This window comes from Notolabrus celidotus, chromosome 23 (genome assembly GCF_009762535.1).
Source record: "Notolabrus celidotus isolate fNotCel1 chromosome 23, fNotCel1.pri, whole genome shotgun sequence".
In the NCBI taxonomy this organism is placed as follows: Eukaryota; Metazoa; Chordata; class Actinopteri; order Labriformes; family Labridae; genus Notolabrus; species Notolabrus celidotus.
This window is the reverse complement of record NC_048294.1, coordinates 13,933,824-13,947,225: the sequence shown is the minus strand read 5'-3', so window position 1 is coordinate 13,947,225 and position 13,402 is coordinate 13,933,824. Positions and strand designations below refer to the sequence as shown.

The window sequence follows — 13,402 nt, the reverse complement described above, 5'->3', positions numbered from 1 at the left end:
ATAGCTGCCACCGCCTGAGCTGTGGCATCATGTGAATAATTAAAGGCTGCCACTGGTGGAACAATTATGCGTAGCCATTGAAGGATGAGGGAAGGGACGAGGCGTGACACATGGTGAATAGCAGAAGGTGGGGGAAGGTGTGAAATCCCACCGCAAATTGATTTGGGGACCACTATCTTGGATGCTCTTGTTTGAGAAGAAACGTCCAACAAGTTAACTATAATATTAAAGAGGGACGACCCCTGTTTCAATAGAAATACCTGATCTCAGGAAAGTAAAAAGCAAGATTTTCATTAAACAACTCACAGTTGTAACTCTAATTGGGCCTTTGAGTAAGAGAATCTACTCTTCTTACATCCATTTGTCAGCAAAACAAGAAAGTTTTGCTGAGTAATTTCTCTAGTGTAATGAAGGTAATGCATCACATCACCTGTAGACTCAGGAAATAGAACTACCCAATTTAAGTTTCAGCAATGTATTTTTTTCACAGAGGTACAGTCTGTTCAATTTGACCTGCAGAATAGTTTTGGGTCCCATCAAATGTCCACTGTTGAACATTCTTTAAAAAAATAAAATGATTACATTCTCTGACCAGTTTTATCCTAAAAGCAAGGGGAACATGCTGAATAGATTGTATGCGATATAAAACATTAGCAAGGCCAATTTTCAAAATGTAATGATACATTTAATGATATTTTTCTAATTATAATTTCAAAACATTTACAGTGGTTGTGTTAACTGGCATTTTGATGCTAGCTCCCTTCTGGAGAGTAGCAAGGCAGCAGTCCCATCGATCAGAGTTGACAATGCTATCACAACAACTATCAAACTAATCTGTTAGCATGTTTATTGCTTGCTGGATCTTTATTATATATGGCCACACTTGTTGTGGGTTTGTAGTTTGATTTGTAGATATGTGTGTCACTGGCTACTTTTACATGATACTTTTAATTCAGAATAAAAATGAAATAATCTTTAAAAATATTAAAAATGACCTTGTAAACACCTAATTCCAAATGAAAATGACCATCCCGAATTAAACTTTAATCTGAAGTAAGTGGCTGGTTTATTCTGATTTTAAATCTGAATTGAATACTTCCTCAATCATGTATACGTTCATTCCACTTTAAATTAATTCTGGTCTTTCTGTGCATGCTCGTTCCCTTGTCCTGTTGCGATGACGCACATATTCCGCGCTGGCAGGCACATATTCCAGGATGGCCGCCCGAAGCAAGTGTTGGACTCGAGCCAAAACTTTTTATTTAATAGGATCCTTAGAAGAAATGGATATCACGAAAAGAGTTGATGGACAGAAGCATAAAAATGTGGACTTTTTTAAAGCTGTACCGTCCAAGTTAATCAAGGGACTTGTCACTTGTGTGGTCTTCCATGTTGTAACCGAAAATAAAAGAAGCAGGAACTGGAGCCTGTTTTCTTCCGGTAGACGTAAATACGTCACGCCCGCCCCTGTCCAATTAGAACCCATCCCAACCCCCAGACCTTAAGCGGAATTGAATAAAGACAGTTAAATGTGTTTTCCATGTAAACCTAAATTCGGAAATACTATTTCCATGTAAACCAGGAGAATACTTTAATTCCGAATTATTTAATTCTGAATAATTAATTCAGAATTAAAAAAGATCATGTAACCGTGGCCACTGTTTTGTCTTTACTATAAGAGCAGAGCCTTTGTCTTTTCTGAGTGTTGCCTCTTTTCTGTTTCCTATACTAAGAACTAGAAGTTGAAATTTGGTCTGATTACATTCTGGAGAGTAGCATCAAGTTGCAAGCAGAGGTAGCCAAGCTAGCACTACAGGCAGAAAGCTAATCTGTTAGCTTGTTTACTGCAGCTTTATTTGGTATTGTTATTTGTCACTACACTTGTTGTTGGTTTGACAATGTAGTTGTACTGTTATCTTTTTAGGCACATGTGTCACTTACAATTGGTTGTAATTAAAACCCTATTTTTTTATTTGCTATATTTCCCTTATTCTCTCAGATATTTATATATTTTAAAATTAACTGTGTTGTTTGTGTTGTTTAAAAACTGTGATAAAAAATAGGATTGAGAAATTGCTTTGATGGGATCAGTACCTGTGTTAATTAGTTTGGAACAAGGTTAGCAGACAGTTAAGGTCTTCTTTTAAAGCTCTTATCAATAGTTTTAAGCTGGTTATGACACATCCTGACATCAATACTGGTGCCTCTTTATGTCCTACAAAAGCAAACGAGACCATCGGTGAGAAGATGATTCATTCTATACAGTTGTTTTTAATGTGCATCAGCACTTCCAGGGGGGTTGGTGTCAGATGAGGGAAGGCACAGCAGTCTGCCAAAGCAGCCTTTTAAAGAATGTCTACAGCAAAGATCTCTGGTGAGTGATATATTTGACTTTTAGAATAAAGCAGGATGAGTTTTTTGTTCAGTAAACACTTAAAATGCACCACGTTGTCAGTAGGGGGCAGCAAAATTAACACTAACATAAAGTTCCTTAAAGCAGCTTTACACAATATGATTCTCTCTTTAGTCTTTTTTATAATATTAACATTACTTTTGAAATTGACTATCAAAATTAGCCTGCTGGCTTCATTAGCCACCTGACACCTGACCCTCCCTTTGTAAGTCTTTGTTGATCATTGAGTCTCTTGCAAGTATTTGTATTTGTATTCGTTACCTACATATTTTCTGGCAACATTTCTTTTTGCACTAGCTTAAAACCAACAACAGGAATGTGTATAGCTAGATTGACATAGCATAAACAAAACGGCTCATCAAAACATGGCTCCGTTACATCACCAGATCACAGGGTATATTTAATCTGTGTCAACAAAAAAACATGCAAATGTCTTAAAGATCAAACTTCAAGGCAAAATGAGCCTCAGGCCTTCATGCTGCACCAAAGGGCCGCAAGTGATATCTCTGCCCTAAATATTTCACATTGCTTCACTCACTCACTTGGTCATCAGCTTGCTATCACGCCAATGAAATGACTATCTCTGTTGCAGAGACGTCTTTGCAGATTAAGCTGCCTTGGCTCAGAGGACAGCCTGTGTCAGATCACTGCAGATTGGTGGCACGAAATGCCAAAATACTCAGCACAAGCTGTTGGCACGAGCATGGCTTGTGTTTTTACTGCTGCTCTCAGTGCTCAGTTGCTGAAGAAAGTGCACAAAGTAGAATACCGCAAGGGGAGATAAAAAAAAAAAAAGTAGAAGAGCTCCGAAAAGCCAAACACAACCGTGACACAAGTGGAGAAGGGGAGGTAGAGGAGGCAGAAAGAAATGAAAGCCTGCAGCTCCCACCGCCCACCAGGTCTTTAAATCTTTCCATGATCTGAAGAAGAAGGAGGCAAAAACAAACAATGGAACCTTCAGCATAATTTATAACAGCGACGTTCGGAGTAAGCGCTTTGATGAGCTGCCAGAGTTTCTTTGCATGTTTTGCACCTTTTGTATGCGCTTGTTCGCTTCTTTATGCATACGTATGTGTTTTTTTTATGTTTCGCCTCCTCTTATCCATTGATATCAGTGAGGGGGAGACATATCAAGACCCAGTGACAACAAAGGATCAGCCTTTTTTCGTCCTGTCACGTCTCATACAATATTAGATCGTGTTTGTCAGAGGCTCCTTTGGTGACAAAAATGAAACATGTACAAACTTGTCCATTGCTGCAGATATTTTTTGAGTGAATATTGAAGCCCTGTTTCATGATTTCAAGGTAATGGGACCAAAATAACCCAAACCGTGTAGATTATTGTATCTTTCTTTGCTTTCTCATCTGCATAGCATTGAACAGAAAAAAAGTCAGGGTCACAAGCACATTTTTAAGCATTGTGCCACATTTTTCAGACATATATTTTTGTCTGCAGCACTTTGCACCGCAGACACTTCCTGTGTTGCTCTTAAGTGCCCTATACACTTCAAATTGCCTTAAAATGCGATTGAATCACAGCTAATTCTCTGCCACTTCCATTTCCCCTCTGTCATTCTGAATGACAATACCCCAGCATGAACTGTAATTTTCCAGTGGCCAAAAATGGAGGCGTCTATCTGCTGCAGCAGCGGAGATTAAAAGATTAATAATTCAACCACAGGTCATGAATCAAGTTATTTTTCTTTCTTTCTGCTGTTTCAAAGGAGCTCTGTCACCTTCCACCAAGCCTGTTGCTGATGATCTGCATTTAGTTTCACAGAGTGGAAGCACTATCAGTAATGTTTTGATATGAAACGTGAGGTCATGATATCATGTTGTTAAATAATTGATGCAATTATAACAGTGCTGCGGTGTCACTGCTGTTAACCTGAACATGTAAGACACTTTGTTGAACGCTGTGTTGTGGGTCTCTCGGGGTCAAGGTCAGTGTGATTCCTTTGCAGTGATACAGTCACGGTTCAATGGAGACCTAATTGAATCATGCATAAATTATCATCTGTAAGGGTAATTTGAAACCTTAACTTGACAAATTGAATAATAAACTTCAGACTCTAAGCTTTTAGTCCTCAGCCGATCGCTTTTCAACTGCATTCTTTTTTCTTTTCTTTAAATAGTACACCTGTTTTGCATATGAAATATAAACATCTTTTTTAAGAATCTCTCACCACACTTTATCCTCAAAGCCAGGAAAATATGTAGAATGTATTTTCTGTCAAATAATGTAAATTTAGAATTGCTTTGATTACTTATATTTTGATGTTAGCCCCTTTGAGAACATCAATGCAGGAGTCATATGGCGATCAAAGGTGATCAAGATAGTACTACAGTTAGCAATCAAATGCAGCCAGTGTCACAAAATGAAGCTAATAAAGAAGTAGAAAAAGTGAAGTTTCTCTTGTATCCTCAAGTGAGTCAATCCCCTATAGGCCCTTTCAGAATAAAACATGTTTAAAGCCTGATTCAAAAACAGATTCAGACTCTACAGCTTATTTATCGGTTACTTAAAACTTTACAAAGGTAAATTGTTGTTATCAGTCATCCACTTTGGTAATATTAAGGCTAAAAATGATGCATTATTACACATTATTTGGAGAGTGGCTGATTTGATTGACAGGTGCGCAAACTACATACACACAAATTCAAAAAAAAGATGATCTTTACAGCAGAAATAAACATGTTTACAGCCTGGTACAAAAAACAAGTTTAGTCTGGATAGCTCATGTCTCAATCGGCGCACACTGTAGGGGCGGTTAATTTTTACATCACGCTGCAATTTGGAAGATATTAAGATTACGACTTTTCCATTACGAGAGGCACAGCTGACTTGATTGACAGGCGGGAACACTGTAGCTGTTGGCTAGGAGGCTCAAAGCCCGCCTCTTTACGTCACAATCGCTCGACAGTTGTTACGTTGAGTTCAACATTCCAAATATGGCTCTCGCCCACAATCGGCTTCAAAACAGCGCTTCAGAAACAGATGGGTGACGTCACGGATACTACGTTCATTATTTATACAGTCTATGGACATAACAGACAATGCAAGAGCTAATTCCTCTGTTGTTGTGCTAATAATGAATTACTGTTGATAGTTTTTTAAGCAGTTTTCATTGACCACCTGGATTTACAATCTAGTTGAAGCACATGCTACTTCCTTTCAAAACAAAAGCAATTTTGTCATCAAAACATGAACCTTAGTGAAATGCAGTATAAAAATAACATCAACGTATCACAAATAACATCTCAATGAACTTCTCTCTAAATATTGTGTATACACTGTGTAACTTACACCTCTGAAAAATAATACAGAATGGTAGTGTGAATCATGAATTATCATGTGAATTGAATGTGTCATTACATCACTGCACATACATGACAATGTTCTAGATTATCTACATTTTTTTTGTAATTGAAAAGCAACATGATCCATCCAAACATTTACAACTCATTACTGATTTTTACTGAAAGCCCATTATTATTTCTGTCACTGACATTTAAGTCACTTTCTCCCTCCAAATTCTTCTTGCTTGGTCGTAACTCTTTAAGACCCTTGTGGGGATATATGTTTTGAAGTGCCTATTCCTCTGTGTCACCCTGACCTCCTACTTGATGTATATCCCCAGAGGAAGAGTATAAAGCTATAACCTCAAATCTTTCTCTCCCCCTGCCTTACTTTCTTCCTCTCTCTGTCACCCTTCCCCCCTCACTCTCTCTCTCTCTCTTTCATTGCAGTTGCTGGCTTCGGCTGGACACCTACTTCATTTGGAGTTTCATAGGACCAGCAACCTTGATAATTATGGTAAGCATGACACCCCTGTCTACACCCCCTCCTCTACTTTCCTCATTAACCCTACTTAGCCCGCGGGTCGTTGCTTAAATGCTCCACCGAGATCCTCCTTTTTTTCTCCCGGCTCCTAACCTCCCTCTTTTCTCTGCCCTGTTGAGCATATATGCCACCGCCGGGCACGGAGCCGTCCAGAAAAACGAATGAGGGGTGTAGAGAATATATTGCAGTTTGTCACCCTGCGCTGCAGTCACCGGCTGAGACAATTTTTGAGTGGGGGGAGGGGTGTGGTGTAGTGGAGGGGTTAGTGAGAGACATAGAGAAAGAGAGTGAAGTCTGCTCAGTATGCAGTGTTGGAGTAATCCGCACTGCGATTATGATTGATTTTGTTCCCGTTCCAACTCCACTACCTTTTTTCTCCCCCCTTATCCAGCTCCTCCTCACAGGCACACAGATACACATGCAAGGCACACACACTAATACACACACTTTATGTTTCTTTCCCAACTAGGACATCCCTAATTTTCCTTTAAAAAAGCTAATTTATTGATCCAAGTGCCTAAAAATCTAGTGTCAAAGTGGTGTTCATCTTAGTATTTAAAGCATCGCCAAGCTATAAATACTGCTTTGGCACGGGAGATGTGCTCCTGATTTTTCGAAGATATCAGTCCGCCATCATAATAAACACTCAGAATCAGTAAATCAACTTGGCTGTTAAGAGCTTAATATCTGAAAAAGAAGTGACAGTATTCTCGCCCCATGGGACCTAAAATGTTGAAACAACTCCAACTGCACAGCTAGATCCTGAATTCCAACAGAGATATGTCACAGTTGAGGTACCCAAACACCAGGTAAACAAATAACAAGCATCTTGTTTGAATAGCTAACGTGTCAACTTGAAACACATGGTTTTAGACGAATATTTCACTGCAAAGTTGTTTGATTGAGATTCAAATTGGTGATACGCACAAGTAGGTTAAAAATAACTGCTGCAAAGAAAAGAAGACAAGCACGCTCACTGACTTAAACTCACTAAAACATTTAACAATTATCTAACTAGAGTAATAAACAAGTCGTCCTTTAAAGCAGGGGTTCCCAAACTTTTCAGCATGCGACCCCCAAAATACTAGTGCCAAAGACTTGCGACCCGCACTGTCCCTCAACGTGATTCAAAGTGGCTTCATTTAACTGGTCTGCAGAAAATAACCTACCTATATGACTGTCATATAGTCATTTGGCAAAAAGAATGGCAGAAAACTCATCACATTTTCTCTTTTCAAGGTTTTATTTCAAGGTTAGCTACTATTTTTTCCATATTTTTTACTATAATGGGTTATATGTACTATTTTAGATAACTTAAAAAAATAAATAAAAAATTCTAGAAGACATCTCACGACCCCCCATTTGTGTCTTCCGACCGCCACTTTGGGAACCCCTGCTTTAAAGGTCCCAGGTCATGAAAAAACACATTTCCATTGCCTATTTATACTTCAGTCATCCTCCTGTCTAACAACCCTGAGAATGTGGAAACAAATAAATGGTAAATCGACTTGTACTTACTGTATATAGCGCTTTTCTAGACTTTCTGACCACCCAAAGCGCTTTTACACTACTTAAATAAGCCTCTGCATTTCTTCTGTAGTCTACCTACTGGGAAAAGATGGTCTCTACAAAACTCCTGAGTTGGCCCCTGTGGTGACATAAAGGCAGGAATGATTTGCTCGTGCATTCATGTCAAACAACTCCCTCTCAAAGTACTTAAATGATTTTGCCTCCTGCTATGCTATTGGCGGTTTTCTTGGGTGTTGCAGGATACAGACGAAAAGCAAGTAAGAAGGAATAACACTTACATTTTGAAGTGCCACCAAGAGATCTTTAACACAGTTTCCTCTTCCTGTTGGGAGTCAGATTTTGGATGGAGTGCTAGCCATGTTTGTTTTGGTGTTTTTCCGCCTCTACAACCAATCAGTGCAGAGCTTCAGTATCGTAGCATCCTCGCCCAATTAGATCACCGCATGGATTATGAAGTTAGAAACTGAGAGGCAGATCCTCCACAGAGGCTGAATTTGTTAGTTAAACACCTTGCTAAAAGACAACATAGACATGTAAACAGCTGAAAATATCTTGACATGTGACCTTTCACATTAAAGACTAATCGCGACCATATGTACAGTATGCGCTTTGTATGCTAGGTTGATTTGCCACGGCAACGCAACCCTGTATTCTCTTCTGGTGCTACTTGGCATCTGCTGCTCATGCCATTACAAGCAGGGGTGATTAGCATGAGGCTGCCCAACGCTAAAAGCAAGAGAGGCAGACTTTACCTGTCGTAGCCTCTCTTGGCCAGCCATAATGCTTGGTCCCAATTGCTGTGTCCTGATGGGCCCATTGGCTGTTTGACCAGGGAGGCCCTGCCCCCTTTTAGTTCAACAGCATAATATTCAGTCAATCAAGTTGGCATTGTTGTAACACATGTTCAGTCCCAGCTTCAGCAGTACACATGTCTTGTATTCTTTACGTTACTGTTTTTTGGATCTTCCCCCAAAAATGAAAACCTCTTCAGGAGGGGGAGCGCATTCCTTATTGAATGTATCTCTGGAAAACAAATAGCCAGAACGTCACCAAATTTGGATTTGATGTTGAGTTCAGTTCTTAATTGCTATGAAGCAAAGATTTCGTATGTACCATACAATTTTGAGATACACTCAAATAGACATACATATAATTATTTTGTTTAGATAAACTTTGGCTTCGAGTTGTCATTCACAAATTGTGATTTTCCTGACTCATTTCTGTAATTCTCTGATTTAAAACCAGGTGTGTGTATGAAAAAGGCTGAACTTCAAAATCTGGTTACGTTGTATTGTGCGTTGTAAAGAGTTGAAATCAGCTCCTATTAGCTAAATGTCATCTGTAAACAGCAGCACCAGAGTAAAATAGCTCTAATTGCTGTAATTTCCCAGGGAGTCAATGTTAAAAGACCCACATGCTGCAACCCAATTGACTTCCTTTCTTTGTTTGACTCAGATAAACGGAGGAACATAATGTGTTTGTTAAATGCTAACTTTTTTTTGTCTCAAGCAGTTAAACACAAAATGATTGTTCTGATTTATTTTAATGTTTTTGGCAAACATGGTTGCAAAAGTTCAACCCCAGTGAAATTTGCTCTACGTTTTGTGTTTGCTTTTAAGGCTGACTTTTAAAGACATCTGGTATTTAGAGGAACAATACCTGAGGAACCCTTACACAGAGCAGGAGTGTGAATTAAAAAGTGTCCCGTTTTACAGCAAACAGGGCACATCAGAATGTGAATAAAGTCATACCCTGCCTCTGTTATTTACTTGGGAAATAGCTCCAAGCACAATGTTAAAAACGCTGAAAGTTCTTCAAGCTGAAATCCCGAGCAATGCCAAATATATATATTTTTCAAGATGTAGAAACTGTGGAAGAAAAATGAATACAGCAGCAGCAGCGGTGACAGTTATTCCCTGTGGTTGCCTCTAAGTGTGAATATGATGAGACAAGTGTGACTAAGTCAGATGGAAAGGCTCCCTCATACAAGTATGCAGCTGTCTTGTCTCACCGTTCCCCCTGTTTAGTCTGTCGTAGCGCCACAGAGGTTTCACAGGATTTTGCGCTCTGTTTGGCAAAGTGGGAAACCAAGTCGGGGGGCTGTGGCGTTCCAGCTTTGTGCGACAAAGTGCTCTGATTTAAAATGAATTGAAGTGAAACACGAAACATACAATCTTCATCCCTCTCTCTTTCTCTCTCTCCCTGATTTCTCTTCTCTCTCCGAATCTCAGCTCAATGTGATCTTCCTGGGCATCGCTCTCTACAAGATGTTCCATCACACAGCCATCTTGAAACCAGACTCCGGTTGCCTGGACAACATCAAGTAAGAGCACTCAGATCACCCAGATAGCCATTAAAGCCATCCAGAAATAGCACCCACTTTGACGTTTTTGTTACAGATGGGAAGAATGTTTCAAAATGAGTGTGACGGGCTCGCTCTTACAGCTGAATTGTGTCTACTGTGAGTCAGTTTAAGCCTCCTGTTTCCTTCCCCTTTATGCATCCCCTCTTAAAGAGCAACATTTTGGTTTGCACTCTGTATTCACGGAAGTGTTCCTGAACTTTTTTCGCACCGTCTCGACTTCCCCTTTGATATTTTGAAAACCTCATTAAAAGCACTTAAGGTTGTGAACACACAACCCAAGGGTCCGGGAGTCTGAGCCTGCAAGGTAAGCGCCTCCCATTACATTGAAAGGTTGTGTCAGACAGGGTTAAAATCAAACAGATATGCTGTTGCGTCTCTTTCATTATCTGTTGTTGTCTGTGAGGGGGGAAAAAGGCCAGGGGACAATCTGACAGACCTGACCTGCTGTTATCTTGGTGTCAACACGGCGACAATGAATATTCATAACCTGTGTGTGTGTGTGTTCTGTGCCTGGTTGCTGTCAGATAATAACAAACCTAAAGGGACAAGAAAGACTGAAAAACTCAGATGCCAAGTTTTTCTCGATTGGACGTAAAAGTTTAAATACTTAGATGTACTGATAATAAGGATAATGTCTCGTGAATGAGTGGTTATGCAAATTACAATAATGACAGAGTTAACTGGTTCCCTATGCAATGTTGTGAGACAAGAAGGGCGGATATGAGCCAGAAAAAAACATTCCAGTGTGGAGAGCAAAAACAGGCAGAACAAGATTCTCTATTACAACATTCTAACCATCTGCAGTAATCTGACGACAATTTATTTTACTCTGTAAGATACCTCCATGCAAGTGCAGCTGACAATCCAAACTCCATTCAACAAACACCCTGTTTATTTTTTATGATTTGTTTTTGGCCTTTTTACCTTTACCAGAGAGGACAGCTTTCGAGGGACAGGGAACATGGGGAGAGAGAGCTGGGGCAGACATGAATCAAAGTGCTAGGGCCAAAGGTTGATGGCTCAATGACTGCAGCCAGAGCCTTGACCCCAACAAACAAGCACTTCAAAGATTGTTTTCTTTTCCTCTCAAGGACAGACCCTGACTTTTTACAAACTTCATCATGATGTTGTTATTTTGGCAAACTTAAGACCTATTTTTTTGCAAGGAAGTCACAAGAAAGTCAGTTTCTTTTTCAGGTTCCTATCCCTGAAGTAAGCCAGAGTGAAGTCTCTGTGTTGCTCACTATTAACAATGAAACTGAGATTTCCCTGAAACAGATAGATGGACACTATTTTGGGGATGTTTTGGGCCAAGTAATCAAAGTGTTTGTTTAGCAAATTTTGCTTCCTAACACATTGTCACTTGGTCTTAAGTTACTAATTGAACTGTAAACAATGCAGGGAACGGTTAAGGAGGTCTTGGCTTTAAGTTGTGAATTGCTCATTTTGGCTACATGAGAATTATGTAGAAGTTTGCCATCAACCCTAGAGGCACATACAGTGGGTATGGAAAGTATTCAGACCCCTTCACTTTTTTTTACATTTTGTCCTGTTGCAACCTTATTCCAAAATGGATTAAATTATTGTTTTCCCTCAACATTCTACACACAATACCCTATAATGACAAAGTGAAAAATGTTTTGTAGAAATGTTTGCAAATTAATTAAAACGAAGAAGATGGATGGATGGATGGACAATCAAATATCGCATGTGCATAAGTATTCAGACTCTTTACTCAATACTCGGTTGAAGCACCTTTGGAAAGGGTTAGAGCCTCCAGTCTTCTAAGGTAAGATGCTACAAGCTTAGCACACCTGGATTGTGGGAGCATTTCAAGGATGGTCAGAGGAAACAGGATGCACCTGAGCTCTATTTTGAGTTTCAAAACAAAGGGTCTGAATACTTAAGCACATGCGATATTTGAGTGTTTTATTTTCAATTAATTTGCCAAAATTTCTACAAAACATTTTTCACTTTGTCATTATGGGGTATTGTGTGGAGATTGATGAGGGAAAAATGAAATTTAATCCATTTTGGAATAAGGCTGTAACATAACAAAATGTAAAAAAAAAAAAAGTGAAGGGGTCTGAATTCTTTCCGTACCCACTGAATACAGTAGTTGTCAGGTGATAGCTGATGAGTGACATGATGGACATGCATATTAACAGAAAAACAATACATATTTCAGTTTTGCTTAGATGGCAGGTTTTCACACAAAAGGTTTGTATGGAAGTGTAGCTTTGCCATAGATTAGATATTTTTGAGTGTAATATGGTTTGGCTATATTTACAACATTTTTTTTCCAGGATTCTGATACATTTTTATGCTTCCCAAGTTTTCACTCATTTCAATATCAAACAAAATCAGTTAGTTGATTTTCATCATTGCTTTGGTTGTGTAATCCATCACAGTTACATGAGAGTTTTAAGATACTCTTAAGATACAGTCTTTAAAAATAACCACTCACAGTGATGTAAATTGACTGCAATGATTGGAGTGAAGGCTATATGTTCACTATGATTGATTCTATAATGGAACAAGCAATAATCTTTTAACATTAATTGATTATTTTAGTCATTTGGGGGGCAGCTGAATTAGCGCTGTGGGGCTATGAGTGACCTCGTTCACATCCAAGAAGACATGCGATCCATTGCAACTATAAAGATATTGATTACTGGAGCTATAAGTACTAAAGCTTTAGATTTTTTATTTAATCATCCATGCATTAAACTCTAGAGGTTTAACTACATTGGCTGGTCTGCTATACTTGAAAAGTTTCTCCCATAAGTCTGAGACTGGGGGGTAAAAAAAAAAAGTTTCTGAAGTTTGTTTCATGTCTTTTACTCTGAAGGATGACACAGCTTTTTCGGTCACTGTCTTTGACGTAAGCCCCAGCTACCTGGTGTCAGGGCAGACTCCTTCCACAGATGGTGTAAAGTTGTTTTGCTGCCTGTTTGCTATGATTGATAAGGGCCCGTGCTCTGTTTTTGCTGTCTGCCATGTTTTTTTTTCTTTTAAGCCACTCAGGACACATTAGTCTCCTTTATGGCCGACATTCTGGCTGTTTTTTTCTTTTTGGTTTTTTTGTATGTGGCATCACATCACTGGCTGTGTCTCAGCACATTGGCCCTGTCTGCCCTGCTCCTCTCAGCACAGTGATACATAAAAAAACAATCTTCTGCAAGCATGATATAGCTTGCTTTAGCTGGGCCGTGTCAGACTGTACTGTGCTGATGTGTTTTTCCCATCA

At 39.2% G+C, this 13,402-nt stretch overlaps 1 protein-coding gene across 1 annotated transcript in view; it reads left to right on the top strand.

Moving 5' to 3' along the window:
- Nucleotides 1-13,402, top strand: part of LOC117807151 (adhesion G protein-coupled receptor L3-like) — a 309,664-nt gene that overhangs the window by 273,905 nt on the left and 22,357 nt on the right. Inside the window, exons 18-19 of the mRNA XM_034676232.1 lie at nt 6,164-6,230; nt 10,019-10,110. Coding sequence (XP_034532123.1) covers nt 6,164-6,230; nt 10,019-10,110 — 159 coding nt within the window. The remainder of the gene's footprint in view (nt 1-6,163; nt 6,231-10,018; nt 10,111-13,402) is intronic.